At 37.5% G+C, this 25,008-nt stretch overlaps 2 protein-coding genes across 14 annotated transcripts in view; both read left to right on the forward strand.

Annotated features, from left to right (window-relative positions):
* LOC103033743 (R3H domain-containing protein 2) overlaps nucleotides 1-8,964 on the forward strand; it is a 76,188-nt gene extending 67,224 nt beyond the window's left edge. For all 13 annotated transcript variants that reach the window (XM_049479740.1, XM_049479743.1, XM_022675640.2 and 10 more), the window contains 5 exons: nucleotides 1,432-1,577; nucleotides 3,491-3,635; nucleotides 5,832-5,932; nucleotides 6,222-6,306; nucleotides 7,571-8,964. In XM_049479740.1, coding sequence (XP_049335697.1) covers nucleotides 1,432-1,577; nucleotides 3,491-3,635; nucleotides 5,832-5,932; nucleotides 6,222-6,306; nucleotides 7,571-7,923 — 830 coding nt within the window. In that variant the 3' untranslated portion in view covers nucleotides 7,924-8,964. The remainder of the gene's footprint in view (nucleotides 1-1,431; nucleotides 1,578-3,490; nucleotides 3,636-5,831; nucleotides 5,933-6,221; nucleotides 6,307-7,570) is intronic.
* A 1,747-nt stretch (nucleotides 8,965-10,711) lies between these two features.
* Nucleotides 10,712-24,547, forward strand: LOC103033422 (SH3 and cysteine-rich domain-containing protein 3). Its single transcript, XM_022675642.2, has 13 exons — nucleotides 10,712-10,803; nucleotides 12,441-12,511; nucleotides 13,554-13,632; nucleotides 16,184-16,340; nucleotides 16,454-16,551; nucleotides 17,889-17,970; nucleotides 18,095-18,192; nucleotides 20,951-21,011; nucleotides 21,103-21,152; nucleotides 21,272-21,375; nucleotides 22,823-22,874; nucleotides 23,109-23,246; nucleotides 24,360-24,547. The coding sequence occupies exons 2-13, from the start codon at nucleotides 12,495-12,497 to the stop codon at nucleotides 24,456-24,458; spliced, it is 1,035 nt and encodes a 344-aa protein (XP_022531363.2). The 5' UTR covers nucleotides 10,712-10,803; nucleotides 12,441-12,494; the 3' UTR covers nucleotides 24,459-24,547.
* The last annotated feature ends 461 nt before the right edge of the window (nucleotides 24,548-25,008 follow it).

Below are 25,008 nucleotides of genomic sequence, written 5' to 3' on the forward strand. Positions count from 1 at the left end.
AACTTATCGTACAATATATGGACATGATGTTCTTCTTAGCAAGAAACGTTTAATACCATGCTTGAGCTGGTATGTAAACTTTTAGTTTAAAACAGTGTTTTTATATATATCTTGTAATTACATTATAATTATGCCATTATATTAACATTATATCAGTGTCATTAATTGGTTATAAAATGACAATGATCTAATTCACTGCAGTTATATCTGAGACAAAATATTGTCCAAACTAAAGCTGTTATTGTGACAGTTCTAAGCAGCAGTTTGTTACATTGTGTCAAAATGTCATAATAAATGGACTACAATAATGCACAAAAAGAAAAATATTTTTACATTGATTTTCATCTAAAGTTAAGGAGGGTTTATTCATTCTTCTTTAAAGTTGTCTTTCTAAAAGGTCCTTTTGGAGATACAAGGATTTTGTTACTGTAACCATAAATGTTTTTTGTTCAATATAATTTCAGTAGTGTGTCAAGGTCCATGATTTGTTCCCAGGATTTAGTGTAGATTACATTGAGATAGGCCAGGCACAATGACTGAGGCTATACTGTCCCAGAGATTATTGTTACAATGATATTGTAATTTTATAATCAGTTTATACCATGATGTAATACTATAATATAGTAGCATAACAGAACAGAGTTTTATTTTTTCAAAATATTTAGTCATTGGAAAATAATATATAATACCAGCGTTTCACATTAACGACATTTAATTCACATTAAGATCAACTAAATAATATTAAGTTTATGACCATATATTGTACTATCCTGACAGTTCTACATGTACATCTAAATAATTTAGGTAAAAAAATATATATGTAATAGTCTACAACCCCATGTGTCATGTCATCACTTATAGCAGACATGCTATTTTTAGCTTAGACTGAAAAAGAAAAAAGAAAAAACACTCATCACGTATTGATAGTTGGCGTCTGAGATCCCTGCCTAAATAGTTTGGATAACCTCGTACTGCGAACTTTTGTACAACACCTGCTGACCTGTCAAGTAAATAAAGTAATTGTGGTAACTGACATGATCTCTGCCATATATAGCTGCTCTTACCTTTCACCCCATTCTGGCTGGTGAAACTCGTATCAAGGTCTGTTCTGTGAGAATTCCAGATCTTCAGCTCTGAATTAGATTATTAAATTTAAAAACAAAAAGTAATCACTAATGCACAGAGCATGTCCGTGCATTACTAGCACAGCAGCTTTAATGCTGAAGCAGTTTATGGTGTTTAGAGCTGTTCTGTGTGTACAGTATAAACGGTCCATGTGATTAAATTGGGGCATGTAGCAATAAACTCCTGAACCAGCATTTCTCTGAATCAGAGTCGGAGTTCTGTGAAATATTGCTGTTTGTTTGTGTTGTGTGTGTGTGTGTGTGTGTGTGTGTGTGTGCGTGTGTGTTTGTGTGTGTGTCTGATTAGGAGTGCCGCCCCCTGGTCCAGGTGTCATGGTGATGCAGCTGAGTGTTCCAAATGGGCCACAGTCTACTCAGAATCCTCCTATGGTGCAGTGGAATCCCTGCAAGTATTATAGCGTGGAGCAGAGACCCAGCAAGCCTGAGCCGCAGGTATTACACACAAACACGTGTGTTTACACACACACTAATGCATACATGCTGCTGCTGCTTAGTGGAAAAAAGTACCTATTTTATTTTAGACTATAAGGCACACCATATTATTAGAAGCACTGTGAATAAACATTTATTTTCTGGTCTATTTTTATACATTGGGCACACTGAACTATGCAGTGCATTTTAAGCGACAATAGTTAGGAACAAGTGTGTCGCCATGTTTCCCTTCTAATTCTGCAAGTCTCGCCGCTTAAAAACTGTGTCAGTCCTGTCGCTGGCTGTCTGCCTGTCTTGGGCTCTAGTTCTCACTCTAAAGACTACATTTCCCAGAAGTCTCTAACCTCCCGAACATGCCGGATCATGTGACACTTCGGCGTTCTGGCTCACCTGACTCTACCAATTGAGATTTCCTGTCTCCCTTTATATAAATAACCCTGCCCCCCCATTTCTGTAAAGATACGTTGTCTGTAAATAAATTGCTAACATTATTTACAGTGAACTTAGATTTCCAATATGTTGGCACAGTTAGCAGTGCTTAGTGCTAGTAAACGCCGCCCGACAGCACTACACTGAGGAATTCTGATGGTTCCGGTAATGCCAGGCTCAATCAGCTAGCGGTTCGTCCCAAGTAGCTTGTTTTAACACGGTAAACTCGCAGGCTACAGTTCCATATACTCATCTCTGAACGGCAAAAGAGCTAGCGCTGTGGTTAGCAGCTAATACTAATGCTGCTCCAGCCTCAGTGCTGGAGAAACTTCACTGAAACTCCTTTATGACACTGTAGCAGTGTTGCTTTACAGCTCCTTTATACCTGACTGGTAGAATTCATATATAAGGTGCATCGGATTATAATGCACGCCCTTAAGGTTTTTGGGAAAATGAAAGGATTTTAAGCGTTATAGTCTGAAAAATAAGGTAGTATTTGCTGCTCTTTACCCTCAGGTGTCCTTCTAATCTCTTCTGCTCCCTACCTCACACTCCCCTTCCATCTGGAGAGTAGAACAAAGTTCTCTGGCAGGGGGTTGAGATTAAGATTTATCACACTCTGTGTCTAATTTACACCATAGGTGCAAATGTTTGTGAATACAGTTTCTTATTAATTGATTCAGCTACAGAAGGTTGCGCCCAGTGCTGACACAGATGTGCAAATACACTCTGGACCTGAATCTATCCACATTATTCTTTCACACCCATTTTTAAGAGTTTGCTTCTTCTGCATTTGTGATCAAATATCTGGTCAACCCCCAGGGGGGGAGCGTACTTTGGTTGGTATCCTGAAGTTTTGCAGGTTGTATGTATTTTGGCAAACCTGATAAAGTAGCAGTAATCCTCAGGGCATAACCCGAATGGCCTGAATGGCTAGACATTCATGGATTTTCTGAATTCGTAGAACACCAGGTGGAATCACATATAAAAGTTCAACTAGGCTTTTATTAAATCGACTTATTTTATCTCTCTGAAAATACACTATATGTTCGAATGTTCTAATGAATGTGCCCAATGCTGAAACCGATGTGCAATTACACACACACAGCTTGTCTACATAGAACAGAAATAGGAATCAGGAGCAGCATGTGTTAGAGGGGGTATAAAGACCCTTAGTATTGTGCTGTAAAACAGTGGAACTCTTTTCTCTGGAATAATTGCAATCAAATCCTCCCTCAGCACTTTACTGCTTCAAGATGTAGCAGAAAGCATTAACTAGACATATGAGTTACTTCAACAAAAGCAGAATTTAGTTTATTTCTTTACCTTTGAAAAAATTAATAAACAGGCGTCCTAATACTTTTGTCCAGTAAGTGTGTAGTGTGTGAGATATACATATGAAATTATATTTAGTTATAATCTCTCCCTCCCTCCCTCCCTCTTTGCCTGTCTCTCTCTATCTCTGTCTCTGTCTCTCTCCGCAGGTCAGCACTCAGTTAAGTAGTCCTTTGGCATCTCCTACTCAGTCTCCCACTCCGTCTCCATCCAGCAGCGGGAACAGTGTGTGCCCTGGACTCGGCCCACTTCCACTCATTTCTCAGTTTCCTCGGCCTGGAGGACCCGCACAAGGTGACTGCACTGGGGGTGAATGATCTGAACTGTATGATCCACCAGAGGGCAGTGTAGTGTAATGTAGTGTAGTGTAGAGAATTTGCTATGGGTGTACTCTAAAAGTTGCTGCTTTTCCATACTAAGCCCATTACGTTTGTTCTATAATAGTTTTGTAGTTTTCAGGTAAATAAAGGTGCAGTTATAATTTGGTTTAGGATTGTAAGAAATATACAGTATTTACAGCATCTGTTACTGACTGATGTTCATTACAGGGAGCTTTTAAATCTATGCAAATTACATATTCTTTCATTTGCTCCTCAGCTAAATTTCAACTAAATTGTACGGTATGAATTACTTGTGGTGATAATTGTAATTAAATGTGATTAATTTGTAATTAATTTTCTTTTTTAATCACCTGACAGCACTATTAAAAACAGGAAAAAAATGTAATCTGCAAAAGAAATGAATAAAATGGATTTTATTGGACCCTCTGTTTGTTAGCAAGGATAGATTATTACCGTGAATGAGCCGGTATGTGAACTCTGTTCAAAAACAAGTTGATATATATTTTATTTATTTTAGATATAAAAAAATATTTTTAATAATTTAAGTTCATTGCTCTATAAGGGGTGCAATTGTAGTATTATTAAGGATGCACAAAGTTTTTGGCAACCAAAATGTTTATTTCAGGTTTTTTTTTTTTTTTTTTTTTTAGACAGTCAGTAGTTGTCAAAATATAAGGTACCACTTTAAAATAAGGCTACTGTATAAAGAGTTTATACATAGTTTATTAAGGAGTTTACTAATGGTTATAAATTAATTAATAATGGTTATAAATTATTAATTAAAAAACATTAATAAGCAGTTACAACACATAAATAGAAAGAAACTTTTGTCACTGTTGCCCTTCCTATATATGTGTTGTAACTGCTTATAAATTGTTTATAACCAAATTAATAACCATTAATAAACTATTTGTAAACCCTTTATAAAGGAGCCTTATTTTGAAGTGGTACCAAATATAATACTACAAAATATAAATTAGAAAAAACAAAGACAAAAAAGCCATATTTACCTAAGTAAGTGAACGAATGATTGTGTTAAGTGAAAGTGTAGTTTTGTAATTTTCCTTTCTTTGAAAAATACATTTAGCTAACAATATTAATTGCCATGACGACTTCTTGCCAGAAGCGTAATAGTGTTTTATTCTGTTCACTGTAAATGTGCAGTGAGCAGGGGTGTAAATATTCACAATTAATGCCATTAAATGACTAGAATTACAGTTATATGTGCTGGCTCTTTGCATCAACTGTGCTTAGTGTGGCAGTATTAGGAATGAGCTAAAAGCAAGCATTGTGCAACATAACTAACAAAAAAAATCTTATTTACTACTTAAAATTACAACGGCCAGATCCAGAGAGTTTTCTCAGGTTTCCAGAAAATTGTACACTGTAAATGTAGACAAGTCTGTAAAGAAATCAGCTGGTCTGTTGTTTATGCAATAATTATATAATAATCTGCTGTCAAATGATTAATGTTTCTGAAAACATGTTTTCATGTTTTTTATGTCATTTACTAAATTATTATTGGGTTTTTTTAAGCTATATAGACACACAATCACACTCTTTCCCACAGCCATGTTTGAGTTAACCTATCACTGAGAATGATGGACACTCTGTTAGAGTTAATACCTCACACACACACACACACACACACACAAACACACGCATGCATCCAGCACATGGCCAGAATGATGTCACTGTTGACACTGTGTCACTGTCACCCTGCCTTCCAGCAGATTATGGTGCAACCTGCCATCAGATCACATTGCACCCAATTGCATTTTACTGTACAGACATAAACACACACACACACACACACACACACACTGGTTCCCCTACTGCCCTACTGATGTATTAGGAGTTGATGTCATTGCTTTTGGCACGTTTACAATAATGTAATACAACACACACACACAATAATACAATCTCTCTTCTTTCTCTCTCTCTCTCTCTCTCTCTCTCACTTTCAATCACTCTCTCTTTGTCTCCCGCTCTTTCTCCTGCTCTCACTCTCTCTGTCTTTCTCTCTCTATTGCTCTCATTTTCTTACTCCCACACACTCTCTCTCTTTCTCTCTCTCTCTCTCTCTCTCTCTCTCTTGCTCTCTCTATCGCTCTCCCTCTTTCTCCCTCTCTCTCTCTTTCTCTCTCAGGAGATGGCCGGTATTCCTTACTGGGGCAGCCGTTGCAGTACAGCCTTTGTCCCCCACCCATCATGCACAACCACAGCCAGTCCTCCTATAGCTCCCACCAGGTGAGGGGTGTATTTGTGTTGGTGTAAGTGTACTGTGTGTGGTATGTGTTCTCCAATCATGACAAAGTGCCACTGTGTTTCTACTGTGGTGTTTCTGTGGTTTTGTCCACGGAAGGTGATTTTTCCTGTCCTCCTACTTTTAATGTTGCTCAGGCTTTCTACTATGCTCTCCACATATTTCTCTACTTACTGCTCACATCTCCCTCTCCTACACAACTTTTAATTCAAAGCGTTTGATTGCTCACTTTGCTGTGTGTGTGTGTGTGTGTGTGTGTGTGTGTGTGTCTAGAGCTCTGGAGTGATAAAGCATGGAACCCGAGGGAAGAAACCAACACTCAAATCTGCCTCCACAGATCTAGGAACTACTGACGTGGGTAAGACTCACAAACACACTCTCACTCTCTACATGTGCAAAACCACTGACCACCACACACACATACTCACTACTACTAAACCTGTGGAAACCATTGGACCGAGTGTTAGTTCAGCCAAAATAAAAAAAAAAGTTTTTTTGAGTTGGATAAAACATCATAATATGTAACTGTACAGTAACTGTAGCACATATTCCAGCCTGCTTACTGTGCTTCTACCTCCTCTCACACTAAGCTGACCCTCAAACTAACACAGTGCCATGGACCAAAGCAGCCCTTCACAAAATCCAACAGAGTAGGGATTGTTACTGATTTTTTTTAGTTGGAAGCAGGAAAACCCTATAATGCGCAGAGCAGTAGGCCAGGGCCAATGTTACATGAACAGAGCCCATTAAGACACAATAAGGACGGGTTAAGAGTTCTTAAGCAAACCCATCTTATTTCCATGCTGACATCACTTCACGCAAATTAAACCTATGACGATCCTTCGGAAATTTACTGGCAAGCAGACATTATTTTTTATTATATTTTGTGAAGTCATACTAAACAAAATTAGGCAGGTGCATACATTTGGGCACCCCAACAGAAAAATTACATCAATAATTAGTAGATACTAATTTTGCCTCTAAACGCTTCCTATAGCTTCCAATGAGAGTCTGACTTCTGGCTGAAGGTATTTTGGATCATTCTTCTTTACAAACACCCCGCTCACTGGGGCCTCTGTATTCTGTATTTTCTATGTTTAATGTTTTGCCTGATTCTTTGTCCTGTGATCATGTTTCTGTAAAGCTGCTTTGTGCCAACACCAGTTGTAAAAAGCGCTATACAAATAAATTTGATTTGATTTGATTTCCAGTTCAGTCAGGTTTGATGGTTTATGAGCATGAACAGCCCGCTTTAAATCACACCACAGATTCAGGTCTGGGGACTGAGATGATCATTTCATAACATTGTACTTGATCCTTTGTATGAATTCTTTAGTTGATTTTGAACAGTGTTTAGGGTCGTTGTCTTGTTGAAGTATCTCACTGATTCTTGAACATTGTTCTCAACAATCTGCTGATATTGACTGGAATCCATGTGACCCTCAACTTTAACAAGAATCCCAGTACCTGTACTGATCACAGTTTAAATAAAATTGCTCATCCGAACATTCAATTATTTCTAAAGGAAAATTATGAAAATGATCAGGGGTGCCTAAACGTTTTTTTATACCACTGTATATCAATATATTAACAATGTGTTTGTTTATGCCACATCTCTGCAGTGGTGAGCCGTGTGTTGGAGGTGACGGATCTACCCGAGGGCATCTCTCGTCTAGATGCCGAGAAGCTCTTCAACCAGCTCTCACTCTGCGGTGCCAAAATCCAGTGGCTGAAGGACCCCCAGGTGCCCCGGGGGCCCACAACGGCCCCGGGACCCGGGGGAGGATGCGGAATGGGCAAAAACGACGCACATGACCCAGCCCACCTCTACACAGTGGTGGCCGTGTTCCCAAACACCATGGCTGCCCAGAGCGCGTCCTTCAAGCTGAACAACAGTGGAGGAAGCCTGTTCAAACTGCGCGCCGCCAAAAAGAACTATGACCTGCGCGTGCTGGAGCGAGCCAGCTCCCAGTGAGGAGAGAGAGAGAGGGGGAGAGATAGAGAGGGAGAGAAAGGAAGAAAGAGGGAGGGAGGTGGATTCTGGTGGAGACTGAGAGGAAACTGAAGATGCTAAAAGGGAAGAGATCATTCCGGTGTTCTTATTTATTTCTTTTTTTTGTACCATTACCGAAGAGCACATAAGACATGTATGCATGTGTTTGATCTGTTGCTGTATATGTAACTACATTTGTACATACAACACACAGACACACACACATACACACACAAACACACACAGACACACACACACACATATTGGCAGCAGAGCAGCAGCAGCATACAGAGATGCACTGAACAGAGGACCCCGGATAAGCCGCTCCCCCTTCCCCACTGCACCCTAAGCACCTTCTCTTTCTGTCCCTCTTTCATTCTGTCCCTCCGTTCTCCATCAGTCCGCACATTCAGCTCCTCTCTCTCTCTCTTTCTCTCTCTCTCTCTTTCTTTTTCTCTCTCTCTTGACGGCTCACTCCCTTTCTATTAAGCTCTCGCACTCTCACTCCTCTCTCTGCTCAGCCTCCTCTCTTCTCTAGCTCTCTCTCTCTCTCTGATTGTTTTCTTTTTCTGCTCTCATTCTCTCTTTCTCTTTCTGTTTGCCTTAATGCTATTGTGGACTTCTATGTCGCACTGTTTTCTTTTCACTCTTTCTCTCTCCCTCTCTCTCTCTCTCACTCTCTCTCGGATAAAATAATGTTCTTTTTTCGGTTCGATATATTTATATAAGTGATGTTAAGGATTATAAGAAATCTATATATTCAGTGATTTTTTTTCAGTGGATAAGTTAAAGCTCCTTTATTACCCGTCCCCTTTCCCTCTCTTCTCCCCCTCTCCTTTCCCCTCTCCCTGCACTCCCTTGTTCCCTCTCTCCTTCATTGTGTTTTGCGTTTTTCGTTGACAGCTGTGCAGGACGTTATCTGAGGTATTTAAAAAGTGCACAATGATTGATTGTAAATTCCATTTAATCTGTTCTTTTTTTGTTTGTTTGTTTTTAAAAATACAAAAGATGACAAAAAAGAAATGAATTTGTCTGTGTTTGTTCAAGCAGGATACAAAACTAAGAGGTATTTGCATGAGAGGCTCTAGAGATGTGCAGTTATGTGCAGTTTTGAATTATGCCCAGACCCAGTTCTTAATATTTGTTCATCAGTTAACTGAATCAGTTAAGTTAATTGAGTGGTGTATTTTTGGTCATGTGTTTGGTCATATTTTTCAGATTGAAAAGTAGAAAGACAAAGAGAAAAGTTTGAATTGTTAAATTTGTCAAACTGAGCACACTTACATTTTGTAAATGAGGTCACATGATCTGTCTTCTGATGTGCTCTTTTAACGGGTCTTTTAACTTTTAACAGGTCTGTAACATTAACACTATATTGCTAAAAGTGTTCACTCCCTATCAATTGATTTCATGTGGTCCAATCACTTCCATTATCACAGATGTATAAACCAAGCATCTAGTATAGCATACAGACTGCCCCCAAACTTCATGTGGTCTTCAGATTGGCTCAAGAATAGTAGAGTGGGCTTCCATGGCCGAGCTGCTCCATCCAAGTCTTACATCATTAAATGCATGGCAAATTGTCAGTTGCAGTGGTGTAGGCTGCGTTTTCTGAAGTGACAAATGGACAGTTGTACCTGTCTGACTGCATTGTTCCAAGTGTAAAGTTAGGGGGAGGGGGGATTATCAAAATACCAAGACAATTTCCTGCTCCCAACATTATAAGAAATATTTGGGAGTGACAGCTTCCTGTTCCAACATGTCTGAGCACCAGTGTACTAAGTAAGGTCCATAAAGACATGGTTGAGTGAGTTTGGTGTGAAAAAATTTGTGACCTCAATCCGAGACTGCAAGCCATTCCTTCTAAACCAGCATCATTGTCTGACCTCACAAATGTGCTTTTGGAAGAATGGTCGAGAATTCCTATAAACACACTCCTAAACCTTGTGGAAAGCTTTTTCAGGAGAGTTGAAGAGTGGGCCAACATCATACTAAACCCAACGGATTAAGAACAGGATCCATGAGTGTGAAGGCAGTGTATTGTGTATGTCACTGTAAACTCTTTTGGGTTAAAGGTGCCAGAGAATGGAAAATTGCATATTAGCTTGTCAAAGTTAAATGATTAATTTGGAATATGGAAGAGATTTATGGACCTAAAAAACTGTTGAAATTAAGATAAAAAATGTCTGGTATTTTGTCAAATTTGTATTTATTTATTTATTTATTTATTTATTTATGTGGCATTTTCTTTAAAGAAAACTCCACAAAGTGCTTTACAGAAAGGATCACACAAGATAAAATAGATTTTTAAGAATAGGATGGATGACACCCCAACATTTGCCTATATCGCCAATTGGATGGGCTGGGCTGTCTATGTGTAGAAGTGCAATACTGAGATCTGATTCATTTAAATCCAAATCATTCTGGTGTGTTTATCTCTTATATGTGCAAAGATCATCAGGAATATTCAGGTCAACGTTGGGAAAACAGTATACGACAGTCGGTAACCATTTAACAGTTTTTGGTGGAGACAAAAAGTCCTTTGTGGTCTGTCTTCTGGGGGATGATGATTTCTGTAAGTGTGCTGTTTCCATATTCAGAAGGTCAGCAAGTTACAGGATGTGAAAGATCTCCTCCATTTGGCTTGTTGGTTTCTTTCAGTTCAGTATAAACATCTGACAGATGCAGCTGTCTGAAATTCTCTCTTTGGGTCACACAAACCACCCAAAGGGGATGGAGGCATTTCTCTCTGAATCCCCCACCTGTTGGAATCGGGTGAGGGGGTTTTGGTTCAGCTCTGGAGCCCAGATCCACCCCAGAGCTCCAGCCAGAGTGGAACCAGAGCAGCGCTTGTACAGTAAGGTAAGACAGTCGGTTTGATTCAGTGTGTACAGTATTAGAGTGGTGTTCCTGAACCAGCTGAAGACTAACTGTGAACTCTGGAATCTGCTAGACTAACACTTGACCATATATTGACAATTTCTAGCTTTTTTTCTTTATATTAGAAAAGTTAAATGTGCGTTAATTAGGGTTACATTTATTCATGTATGAAATTCGTAATTTTTCAAGAAGTAGTTAATAAAGTGTTATTTGTTGGAAGCCCTCAGATGTTGTCGAATGCTATAAACTTTAGATTTAATGGATATATTAGAGATGCATCGATATGGTAATTTTGTTTATAATGACTGGTGCCAATGTCTGATATATAACCATCAATAATAAATTAGTTGTGGATGTAATATAGGAAATAATAACTGACTTTACAAAATAATATATATTTAGTATATTGTGTTTTTTTTTCATCAGATTTAATTCAGAATGCTGCATGTATGTTATACACTGTGTTTCCAATATGGGAGTAGAATAAATTATATTTGGATGATCTAATCAGCCTTTGATAGATATCGCATGGAAACTGAAAAGTGTGAATTTTCCATTTGCAGTAAGTGTATGCAGACATTGTAGTGGTCATGCTGAAACAATAATTCTGCAATGATAAAGAATTACAAATGAACTGGTGTGAAATCAGGTGTGTAGCTCCCTATTAATATAAATTAAAAACTCATAGACAGTTTACACTGCACTTCATTTACAGAAAACCAAGCTTTATTATTCTCTGTACACAACATAATCATCTCGTTCCCACTCCTTAATTAATCATAGCCATGTATTGATTATCTTATTGCCACACCTTAATAATTCATGGCCTCAACTTAATCATCTCATTCCCGTTACTAAATTATCTCGTTCCCACACCTTAATTATCTTGTTTTCACTTAATAATAAGTCATGACCACCACTTAATTATCTTGTTTCCACACCTTAATTATCTTGTTTGCACTTATTAACAAATCATGGCCACCACTACTTGATAATCTCATTCCCACGCATTCATTTTCTCATTCCCGCACATTGATAAGTCATGGCCACAAATTAATTATCTCATTCCCATGACTTAATTATCTTGTTCCCATGTTTTAATAAGTCATGGTCACAACTTAATTATCTCAACTCCCTACACCTTTGTTATCTTCTTCCCACATCTTAATATGTCATGGTCATGACTTAATTATCTCGTTCCTACAAATTAGTATCTCATTTCCATGCCTTAATAAGTCGTGACAACGCATTATTTATTTATTTATTTATTTTTTTATTTTTTTTTTACATGATGTCACCTAAGGGGCTCCATACAAACCTTATTTTTGTTTATGTTGCATCAGGTTCTCATTGACTCAAACTTTCACATTAACAAATGCATTTGAATACAAATTAGGACCTTTTTTCTTATGTTGTTCATGTTCTTATGAAAATATATGATTTTTACTTTTACTTTAAGTCTGATATCAAGTGTTCAGTCTGAGGACAGCATGATTTTAATACAAAAACCTACACATACTCCTAAACAATACTCAACAAATGTCTTATATTGAGATTTCTACACATACTCCTAAACAATACTCAACAAATGTCTTATATTGAGATTTCTATGCCTACAGCGCCCCCTGTTGGTTTTAGAAAAGGTCTACAGCTGAGTACATCCAGAGTCAGCAATGTCACAGTATGACCAGTAAGTGTCAAATATCAAATAACTGATCTATTCTTCCCTTAATGCTGTTGTATTAACGATCTATTCTCTTCTTTATCATTTCATCCCCCCTCCTTTTTTCCAAATTGCTTCTTAGTCTGTATTCTTTGGTTCAGTATTACTATGTGTGCAGCATAGTTGTGTAAATTTCATGCAAACACTGAGTTACAACATACAGCTCTGGAAAAAAAAATGAAATAAAAAAAAGATGCAGAGCTTTCAGACCTCAAATAATGCAAAGAAAACAAGTTCATATTCATAAAGTTTTAAGAGTTCAGAAATCAATATTTAGTGGGATAGTCCTGTTTTTTAATATCAGTTTTCATGCGTCTTGGCATGTTCTCCTCCACCATCTTCTCCTTTAAAGTGTTTTTTTGTACATTTTATACAGTTTTATTTATATGCTGTTGCTATGGTTTATCAAGTGGTTGCTAATTATAAAGTGTTGATCATTCATTGGTACATGGTTGCTATCGTATCTCTGGTGGTTAATTAGGTGTTGATAGGCAGTTGCTATATACAGTATTCAATAATAGGTGGATGCTATTATATCTGAGGTGGCTATTCAGGCATTACTAGGCAGTTTGTAAGGTTCTAAAGGTTGGTGTAAGTTGTTGCTAAGTGTTTGTTGCTACTGTATGCTATCCCAGGTGGTTACTAAAGTGTTTGTAGGCTGTTGCTATGGTTTTCCAGGTAGTTTGCGTGTGTTTCCTATTATATTGCTATGGTTTGTCAAGTGGATGCTAAGATGCTGTTAACTGCCTGGTTGCTAAGGAATTCCAGGTGCTTGCTATGGTGTTGCTAAGTGGTTGCTAGGTTGTTGCTACAATTTCTGGTTGGTAGGTGGTTGGTACTGTGTTGGTATTATTTTTCCAAGTTATTTTTCCATACAATTTAAGGGCCAAAAGGCACATTAATCTGAATTTAACTCTTATTATCTATTATCCTGACGTGTTTACAGTGATGAATCTGTCGAAGATCATAGACACACATCCCTTCATCTCAACTCTTCACTTCTTTACAGACTGGATGACAAGGATTCTGTGGACATCCATGACCACCCTCCTGCTCCAGATAACGTGGTGAGAGAGGAGAACAACACGGTGAGTGCAATCAGTCCCTGAAGAACAGTAACATACTGCATATTTCTCCCTAATTCCAAATAAAAAATTTTGTCATTTAGAGCATTTATTTGCAGAAAATGAGAAATGGCTGGAATAATAAAAAATATGCAGAGCTTTCAGACCTCAAATAACGCAAAGAAAACAAGTTCATATTCATCAAGTTTTAAGAGTTCAGAAATCAATATTTGGTGGAAAAACCCTGTTTTTATTCACAGTTTTCATGCATCTTGGCATTATGTTCTCCTCCACCAGTCTTACACACTGCTTTTGGACAACTTTATGCCTTTAAATTCAAGCAGGTTAGCTTGGTGATGCTATTTATTTGAAAGGTGGTTGCTATCATACTTGAGGTGGCTGCCAAGGTGTTACTGTAGGCCAGGGGTCACAAGTTCAGCAGAACTCAACTTTATTCAAATGAATCCGACCGCCGTGCTTCGTCCAGCCAATCAGGGAACAGCAGGCTGCAACTTCACACACACAGAAAAGCCTCACACACACAGAACAGCTGCCTTTCAACCACGGAGAAGCTGAAAACGGCAAAATATGATTTTATAGAACTATAGATCACAGTGGGGTTGATTAAAAATGAAAAATCTTAAATTTATAACTGACTACATCTGTTGCTTCATTTAAATTAAAAAACATCACGGATACGCCTAGCGCCACAGCAAGCGGAGAGTGTTCTGTCGACTTTTGCTACCCTGTCAAACCATGATACCCTTTTGTGTATATTTAAAGATAAAAATACAAAAGAATTTAGCACAATATTAGAGCATGTTTGCAGTAGAATCATGTTCATGTACTATATTTGGATAGCCTAATTCACCGCATCAGGGTAAAGTTATGGTACTAAGAGTTTATTATAATCTGTTTTTGTATATATTTCTTAGAAAATATCTATATTTTTATTATTATTATTATTATTATTATTATTATTATTATTATTATTATTATTATTATTATTATTATTATTATTATTATTATTATTATTAGTAGTAGTAGTAATAGTAGTAGTAGTATTGCATGGCAGAATGAATGCGTTGAAGAAATCACATTCAGTGAGTCCTTGTACTGATGCGGCCCAGCTTTACTCAGAGGCCCCCAGATAACATGAGTTTGAGACCACTGCTATAAGCAGTTGATAAGGTTCTAACGTTTGTTGTTAGTTGTTGCTAAGTGGTTTGCTATGTTATCCCAGGTGGTTAATAAGGTGTTGTTAGGCTAAATTATTTCTAAATTATTGAATGTGTTTGCTAAGATGTTGTCGTCCCTGGCAACAGCGATACTCACCACAGTACAGGCTGATTCCCTATGATCCCCACACACTGTGGAGACCTCCCATTCTTCATGCAAGACTATTCACATTTATCCTTCTGTTCTCCAAGCCATAATGATGGGGCAGCTGTTTGTGTCTGTCCTCGCTTTGATATATATTTAGGACTGATGCCAAGCCTCTTTCCTGTAAGCTCTGATTAGAGTGTTACTGGCTCCTGTTCAGGTTTTATTTTCCATATTCCCATGTGTGTCTGTGTGTCTGTGTGTATTTATGTTTATGTGTGTGTATAGAAATGATAGGTCTTGGGTAAGCAGGCAGGGAGAAATACATCGTCAGGCTCCGCTAGCTGGAGAACGTGGGAGGCAGTAACAGATCGCAGCAGCAGGGCCCTCTGAAATCCCAGGTTCCCAAGGGATCCTGGAGAACAGGTTGAGAGTTAGTCATGGCAACGCAACAGCATTCCTGCCGAGAGCTGTAGGTCCAGCTCTCCACAGAGACAAGATAAATTTAGAATCATCCAAACTCTTCTCTCAGGCATTTAGAGAACTCTAGACCCTCGAGTATTTGACTAGACCTCATTTTTAGGAAACAATTTCAATGGAAAAATAATCGCATTGTCTGAGACTTTATATCACACCCTCAAAAGCTCTCCTCACTCCTCAGGTTAAGCATTTGTGTCATTTTTTCTCATGGTTATTCATGTTAGAACAAAAACACATTTACAGTGCATATATTGCATTTAGCATTTTTTATATCAAGTTTTAAGAGTTCAGAAATCAATATTTGTTGGAATAACCCTGGTGTTTATTAAAAGTTTTCATGCATCATGGCATCATGTTCTCCTCCACCAGTCTTACACACTGCTTTTAGATAACTATATGCCTTTACTCCTGGTGCAAAAATTCAAGCAGTTCAGTTTGGTTTGATGGTTTGTGATCGTCCATCTACCTCTTGATTATATTCCAGAGGATTTCAATTTGGTAAAATCAAGGAAAAACATCATCATCATTAAGTGGTCCCTTATTTTTTTTCCAGACCTGTATATAACATTGATTTCAGTGTTGCAGGACCTTTTGATATATTTAATATGATATATTTTGTAACCCCTGGATTGTGATATGTATCGTATTGTCCAGGTCTTGCCATTTCAAAAGCCTAATTTTAATACTGTCTATTAAAACTGTTCCCACATGACTGTTTTTATTACACTGCTGAGCGTAACATTTAGATTGGGTCATTTCTTTACACTCTCAGGTCTACTTCATTTACGATGAAGAAGTAGAGGTGGAAGAGAAAGAGGAACCTCCTCCTCCTGAGCCGGTCAAGCCTGTCAACGATAAACCGCACAAGTTTAAGGACCACTACTGCAAGAAGCCCAAGTTCTGTGACGTCTGTGCACGCATGATCGTTCGTAAGTGTGGCTGTTTGACTGGGTCCTGCAGTGTGATGCTCTTTAGCTTCATGTTAGCAGCTCTAACAGTCATTTGTGCTCATATCTTCTTACATTTTTTTTTTATTTTACAGTCAATAATAAATTTGCACTGAGGTGTAAAAACTGCAAGACGAATATCCATCATCAGTGCCAGACCTACGTCGAGTTCCAGAGGTGCTTTGGAAAAATCGTGAGTAGTTTGTAAAACTGTCGTATGATGGACAAGTATACTAAACACTATCAGTCATGTTCCAAGCCTGCAATTTGATTGGCTGAGAGGCGTTCTATAAGTGCCGTTATCAGCCAGTAATGCGCTGTAACCCAAGCTTTCAATGTATTACTCTGCCACATAACCTAGCAACGATGCAGCGCTTACAAACCAAATAAAAACAGCTAAAAACAGAGCAGCAATGGAACTATTGTAACTCGCAGAGTGTTTATACCCAAACAGATCGTATTTTCTTGACCTCTTTAACTTTATCTTTTTTTTAATAAATAGCGATAATACACTCAAGGTTTGTGCCATAACGTGTAATATTGGCACGGCTGTGCTGATCTACGGCACTCTTTAGGTGTAACTCAATAGTTATTTTATTATATCATTAATACTCCAGGAGATACAGATACAGTATTTTAGTATTAAAGCACAGTAGTGAAGTAAAAATAATACTCCAGTAGATACAGATACAGCATTTTAGTACTTAAGTACAGTAGTGTAGTAAAAATAGTACTCCAGTAGATACAGATACAGCATTTTAGTACTTAAGTACAGTAGTGAAGTAAAAATAATACTCCAGTAGATACAGACACAGTATTTTAGTACTTAAGTACAGTAGTGAAGTAAAAATAATACTCCAGTAGATACAGATACAGCATTTTAGTACTTAAGTACAGTAGTGAAGTAAAAAAAATACTCCAGAAGATACAGATACAGCATTTTAGTACTTAAGTACAGTAGTGGAATAAAAATAATACTCCAGTAGTAACAGATATAGCATTTTAGTACTTAAATACAGTAGTGGAATAAAAATAATACTCCAGTAGATACAGATACAGTATTTTAGTACTTAAGTACAGTAGTGGAATAAAAATAATACTCCAGTAGTAACAGATATAGCATTTTAGTACTTAAATACAGTAGTAAAATAAAATTAATACTCCGGTAGTAACAGATACAGCATTTTAGTACTTAAGTACAGTAGTGAAGTAGTTCTACTTCGTAACTACACATCCTGATTACTGCAGTTCTACACTTATTTCTGGGTGCAACTATTTTTTAATTTTGCAACTATGTCGCTGTCATGCAATAAAAACATTAATTTGCGTTTTTGATGTTTTTTTTATGTTGTTTGTTCTTATTGTGTGAAACTTATGACACATGAACTAATGGAAATGTTCCAGAATTACTTGGAATTAAATCATGTTATATTGATTTATAATAAAAGTTAGGACATTTGGAGAGTGTGTGTTTTTGCGTGCCAGAGGCGATATATTTGTTGCATGTAATTTTCTCCTTCCTGCTCTCAGCCTCCAGGATTCAGACGGGCATACAGCTCTCCTCTTTACAGCAGTCAGCAGAATGCCACCGTTAAAGAGCTGCTTCCCTTTTGTGAGTTTGTTCATCTCCTCAACCTTTTACCAGACTTTAATGATCTTATCTAAAGTCAGTTTGAATCATTTGAGCTTCTTCTATGCACAAACTGACAATGTTCCTAATTTTTTGTCCTCATTAGCGCAGTCTAACCGCACTGACCCTGTGTACGAGACGCTGCGTATCGGGGTCATCATGGCCAACAAGGAAAGAAAAAAAGGGTCTGAAGACAAGAAACATGTAAGATCTCAAACTGATAAAGATAGTTCAGCCTAATAAAATGAAGAATTATTTTATAAAAAAGGTTTAATTAAGTCTCAGTGCAATGTTTTTATTTTATAATGTTTTTATGTTTATATTTGTGGTTTTAAAAACAGTATAATATGTTTTCTTTTTATTTTTCTTTTTTTTTTTCTTGGGCTCCGAGTGGTCCAGCAGTCTAAAGAGCTGCCACTATGAGCGGGAGGTCGCAGGTTCGAACCCCCACTCATGCAGCTTTGCCATCAAGCTGCTGGTGCTCAGAGGGAGCAAAATAGGTCCTGCTCCCTCCGGGTGCTGCATCAGCAGCAGCTCGAAAACAAGTGGTGGCTGACTTCACATGTATCGGAGGAAGCATGTGTTAGTCTTCACCCTCCTGGTGTGTTGGGGCATCACTAGTGATAGGGGGAGTCCTAATGAGTGGGTTGGGTAATTGGCCATGTAAATTGGTGAGAAAATGGGATGAATTAAAAATAACAAAAAAAAAATTGTCCACTGTAGTAGACACAGTACCAGTCAAAAGTTTGGACACTCTTCCTCTCATTCAATGTGTTTTTTTTTTCTTTTCTAAGATTTTTTTTACATTGTAAATTTAATATTGAAGACATTACAGTTATACAGGAACGCTTGGAATTATTATTTAGTAAACATAAAGTGTTAAACAAACCAGAATATGTCTTATACTTTGGATACTTTATACTTTAGATGTTTTATACATTTATCTTTGAGGACAGATCTGCAGACTCTTGGTGAGATTTTAATCTTTTAATCTTCATGAGGGAGAGTCACCTGGAATAGTTTTCTCAGCGTCTTGAAGGAAGGAGTTCCTGGAGGTGCTGAACAATAGCTGCTGCTTTTCCTTCACGCTGTGAAGCTCCAGCTCATCCCAATTAAATCACCTCAAATCACCATCTCAGTTCATCAGGTTAAGATCAGAGGATTAATGTGGAGGACTAACACTTTTTACTGTAATTTGTTACGCAATTGTACGTAATTCCAGCATGTCTCTTAACTGTTTTCATGTCTTAATAGTAATCTACAATGCAGAAACAAATTAAATATAGACATAAAAACACATTGAATGTCCAAACTTTTGACTGTTAGTCAAGAATTTTAACTCAACTGTATTCCAACTCCAACTGTACTATCAAGCAGAAATCCTGGGTTTTCCAGTGAGGCTTCAGTTCTTCTTTATGACAACAACAACAGAAGCACATTTTCCATACGTAAGAGTGAAGAGAGCTGAGAGAGGATAATATATAGTGTAATATACTCTGAACGTGGACAGGGAGTCAGACTGATAGACAGCTGTCAGGAGGTGAAGAGGAGGACAGACGGACAGTAGAACAGGAGGGTTAAAGGTCAGAGGAGGACCTGTCAGCTTTCTCTGAGCCTGAGCAGAAATATTTGGTTCTCTGTTTGCTTCAAAAGACCAGTTTTTTTTTTTTTTTAATTAGAGCACAAAAACAATGGGAGGTGCTAATCTGTGGAGGACCATTTTTTAATCTTACAGTTTTCATGTATATGAAATAAGAGGCATTTTGAACAGAAATCCATATTAATATGAATACAATATTAATACATAACCTGGGGGTGTCAAACCTGTCCATTAGATCTGTTCACATTTGTACAAATAAATGCATTGATTGATCTGAAAAACAGGACCTTTTGACTGTATTTACTTTCTTGCTTCCACTCCAGACAGCTCTGAACAATCAAACCAATCATTTTTCTGCTCTGGGTGACTGAATGCTGTGCTACACCAATTAGAGTCCTTGGGCAAGACTCCTAACACTACATTGGCCCACCTCTGTAATAGGAATAAGTGGCTTTGGATATTTTCTACATAAGGTGCACCCTATTATAAGTCCCATTATGCAACACTAGTAAACTTTTAAAGTTAAACAAGCGCTGGATGTAAATCTACACAGATTTATCTTCTGAAAACTGTTTATTTGGGTGAGTAAAGTGCTTCCGTTTATTTACAGTAAGCTTAGATTTCCACTGTTAGCAGCAGAATTAGCATTAGCAGCTAACCGCTAGCGCTAGTGCTTAGTGGCTAGTGGCTAATGCTGCCCGATAGCACTACTCTGAGAAACCCTGAGTGTTCCAGTAAGCCAGTGCAATATCAGTAGCTTATTTTAACGTGATGAATGAGCAGGCTATAGTCCGATATACTTTTTTACATCTGAACTGTAAAAGAGCTAGCGCTTAGTGTGGTTAGCGACTTATGCTTATGCTGCTCCAGCAGTGCTAGCCAGAGCTGATAATATCACCTCTGAACTGTGAAAGATTTAGCGCTTAGCAGTCTCAGTGCTGGATAACTAAACTGAAACTCCTATATAATGCTGTACTCCAGTGGAGGGGCTTTACTGCTCCTTAATACCTGACTGGTAGAATTCATACTGTACATAAGGTGAAGTAGATTATAAGGCACACTGACAATTTTGGGGAAAATTAAAGGATTTTAAGTGGGCCTTATAGTGCAAAAATACAGTAATGGAAAACACTTCCATTCCAACAATCACAATAACTGATCTGGACCAGAAAAAACAACTACATGTATGAAACTGCCCTTAAACACAATGCTTAATTCATCCAATATTATTTAATATTTTTCTCAGGGTTCACATGTAGATTTGTGTTTGTTACTTAGCATTTAAATACACTTAAATAAACTCAAACACGCTGCAATAAAGTTACCACTGTTTCTGTCTTAATCCATTTTTTACTCATCCAGATGATGATGATGGAAGAAGAGGAATCGCAGCCTAAAGCTGAGGAAGGAGCAGCAGAGGAAGGTGAGACTGTAAAAAAGAATCATATAATCATATAATACAATTTAATTTGTGTTACCAGGTAAAATACAGTATATCCCTAATCTCTCTACAGTGAACCAAGAGACAGAGAAGAAAGGGGACAAAGCAGCAGCAGAAGACAAGGTTGGAGACTACTTGAGCAGACATTATAAAATGTGGATATGTACAGTATTTATAATCTCAGATGATAATTGTCCAGGATCAATCATTCAGATCTCTCTGTGTGTTGTGCTGTGATGTAGACGAAGAAGCCTGTGCTGGGTAAACTGGGGGTCTTCTCTCAGTCGCACTACTATCTGGCTCTGTACCGGTTTAAAGCCATCGAGAAAGATGACCTGGACCTGCAGTGAGTGAAGATAATGGATCTCTGTGCTTGCTACAATTATGAAATTGGTTTCAGTGTGTATCTTTTATGTTTGTATACTGTATCTGTCATGCCATTATTATGGGTATGTTCTACAGATTGACATAACAATGATTCATTTTGAGTCTTTGGAACATTCTCAAATCCCATCACAGTTTGATCCAATAGATTTGATATGATTCAGAATTACACAACAGACTGCTGTAAAACTCAGCATGCAGTTATGTCTCAGGCAGATATATAAATGATCACAGGTTGTATTAGATATTGGTTCTTGCCACAAACAAGATGGTGTAAAGTTGCTCCCCCACTGTCCTTTATGCTTTTTTATATTAGCACAACTCAAGCTTAAAGGAGAAGTCAGTTAAATTGATTTTGGTGTAGTAAAACATGATTTAAAAAGTACTTACCTTTAATGAAAAGCACACTTTTCCCACAGTGTTCTGAAATCCAGACATTTTAACAGTTTGTCCAAACCCTCTTCAGACTGGGTGACACGGGGCATAATTTGCCCTAATAAATCACCTTTTCCACCATTATCCAGCTTAAAGTAGTAGCCCTGACATTTAAAAGGAGGCATTACTAACTTAAAAAGTGCATAAGAAGCTTATTAAGCTTCAGCTCTGAGCGCCATCATTACTTAACTGAAAATAACATAGACATATATACACATAGACTCTGCATAGCCTGCCTCCTGGCACCGGCTGTGTCCATGTATATATGTCTATCACTGTCAGTTCAGTGTTGGTGGCATGCTTCCTCCCCACAATCCCCTGACCTAAACCTGACCAACTGAAATGGATGATTTGGGATGAGCTGCAGCTTTAAATAATTGTTAATTCATTAATAGTTAATTGTTAATTAACTATTGACAATAAACTACGGACATTTCCCCCAAATTCCAAATTAAAGTATTGTAATTAAGAGCATTTATTTGCAGAAATGAGAAATGGCTAAAATAACAAAAAAGATGCAGAGCTTTTAGACCTCAAATATTCAAAAAGTTTTAAGAGTTCAGAAATCAATATTTAGTGGAATAACTCTGTTTTTTAATCACAGTTTTCATGCATCTTGGCATGTTTTCTTCCACCAGTCTTACACACTGCTTTTGGATAAAATTATGCCACTCCTGCTGCAAAAATTCAAGCAGTTCAGCTTGGTTCGATGGCTTGTGATCATCCATCTTTCTCTTGATTATATTCCAGAGGTTTTCAATTTGGTAAAAAAATAAATAAATAAATAAAATAATTTTTATGTGATCTCTAGAGCTGTATATTTATCAGACTGATCACTGATCACAACACAGTGATGCATCTGTATGTGTTACGTATGTACATCTTATCTTTATGTATCTTTCTCTCTATGGTAATGTTTATTTGCCTTTGTGTGTGTGTGTGTGTGTGTGTGTGTGTGTCTTGCTTGCTTGCAGTCCAGGAGACCGCATTACAGTGATAGATGATTCCAATGAGGAGTGGTGGAGAGTAAGTATTTAGCAGCATTAAACACTATTAGTGTAAGTGTTCTGTGCACTGACCTCCTCTACAGTCCACTCAAGGCTAATTAAGGGCTGTGTGCCTTTTGGGAATGTATCAGTATTAACACTGCCCTGCAGCCCAGTGCATTAACTACTGTTCCTGATGCCACCCAGTGTTACACTGTGTAAATGCAGCAGATCCAGGGAGAAGGTGAACACTCTGTGTGATGATGTGTTTCAGGGTAAGATTGGTGAGAGATCTGGCTTCTTGCCAGCCAACTACATCATCCGAGTGCGCTCAGGGGAGAGAGTGTACAAGGTAACTCGCTCCTTTGTGGGGAACCGAGAGATGGGCCAGATCACGCTGAAGAAAGACCAGGTTGGAATTTACATACAGGCACACACTTACAACACACACAGTACACAAATATAAAGAGTACACACACACACACACACACACAAACGCAATGTATGATCAGTTATACTTGAATTGGTATTTGTGCATAATTAAAGGTATACAGTACCAGTCAAATGTTTGGACACACCTTCTCAGTCAATGTTTTCTTTATTTCAGTACCACTTTAAAATAAAACTACCTTTATGAAGCGTTTATTAATGCTTTACAATTAGTTTATTAATGGTTACTAATTAGGTTGTAAATGCCTTAAAAAGCATTAATAATCAGTTATAACACATTCATAGAAATGTACGAAGACATGTTGTTTGCCAAATAGTGAACCCACAGCCTTCTTTACTTTTGCACTTTCTAAGTATGTGTTATAACTGATTATTAATGATTTTTAAGGCATTTACAACCTAATTAATAACCATTAATAAACTAATTGTAAACCATTTATAAACCCTTTATAAAGGTAGTCTTATTTTAAAGTGGTACCAAAAGGGTTTGTCCTCCACATTAATCCCCTGATCTAAACCTGATGAAGTGAGATGGTGATTTGAGGTGATTTAATTGGGATGAGCTGGAGCTTCACAGCAAAGTGAAGGAAAAGCAGCAGCTATTGTTCAGCACCTCCTGGAACTCCTTCATTCAAGACGCTGAGAAAACTATTCCCTCATGAAGATACTGAGATTAAAATACCAAGAGTGTGCAGATCTGTCCTCAAAGATAAATGTGATACTTAGAAGAATCTAAAGTATAAAACAGATTCTGGTTTGTTTAACACTTTTTATTTAATGAATAATTCTACATGTGTTCCTGTAGAGCTTTATTATAATCTACAATTGTCAATTTACAATGTAAAAAAGATCATTAAAGGAAGAAAACACATTGAGTGAGAAGAGGTGTATCCAAACTTTTGACTGCTAGTGTACATTAACGGTTACACTGAGTGGAGTGACTCTAATTCTGACTCTGTATCTGTGGTTAAAAATCACAGAAGAACCAAAACACACCTTAATTTTTGACCTTCTTATTTATTAATTAATTTATTTATTTATTAATTAATTTATTTATTTGGTATGTATTGTGCAGATCGTGGTGAAGAAAGGAGATGAGGTAAATGGCTATCTGAAGGTCAGCACTGGACGCAAGCTTGGCTTTTTTCCTGCAGATATCCTCCAAGAGATCTGAGTGTGTGTGTGTGTGTGTGTGTTTATGTTGTGTGTGTGTGTGCAGACATTAAAACAAGTGTAAAAAAAAAATAAAAAGGAAATGTATTTAAATGAATATAAATAAAAAAATATATAATACATATATTTAAATAAATATTAATTACTAAAGAGCCACTAAACCATAAACCATATTTTTTTCCATTAATAGCTAAAATGTGTTCCTTTGTAGAAATAAAACATATCAGTCCTGCTTATTTTGTTTTATAAACATTTTCTAACCTTTGAAAAAACACTTTTATTGTGGTCATCTCTGTCTCTGCAGCACCCTCTCAGGTTTAACTGTGCTATAGATGAGGAGGATGTGTTAATGTACTTTGGTACACAGACACATCACAATATATAGATCAGTTAATCAATAATACAGCCCCCCCCCCCCCCCCCCCCCGACGTCCAACCACCTGCATCTCACCGCTATCAGAGGCACACTGCTGCTGCTGCAGCTCAGCCAATCATCTCTTTCTCCTGCCCTGCCTCTCCTCCCAAAAGACCCCTGTCACTTTTTAGCCTTG

The sequence above is a fragment of the Astyanax mexicanus genome, chromosome 5 (assembly GCF_023375975.1).
Source record: "Astyanax mexicanus isolate ESR-SI-001 chromosome 5, AstMex3_surface, whole genome shotgun sequence".
Taxonomy (NCBI): domain Eukaryota; kingdom Metazoa; phylum Chordata; class Actinopteri; order Characiformes; family Acestrorhamphidae; genus Astyanax; species Astyanax mexicanus.

Bases quoted from the DNA above. Each gene is read 5' to 3' on its own strand.
- LOC103033422 (XM_022675642.2), top strand. The intron at 21,153-21,271 runs GTTGGAGACTAC...GCTGTGATGTAG, and splicing joins AAGCAGCAGCAGAAGACAAG to ACGAAGAAGCCTGTGCTGGG. The intron at 21,376-22,822 runs GTGAGTGAAGAT...GCTTGCTTGCAG, and splicing joins AAAGATGACCTGGACCTGCA to TCCAGGAGACCGCATTACAG.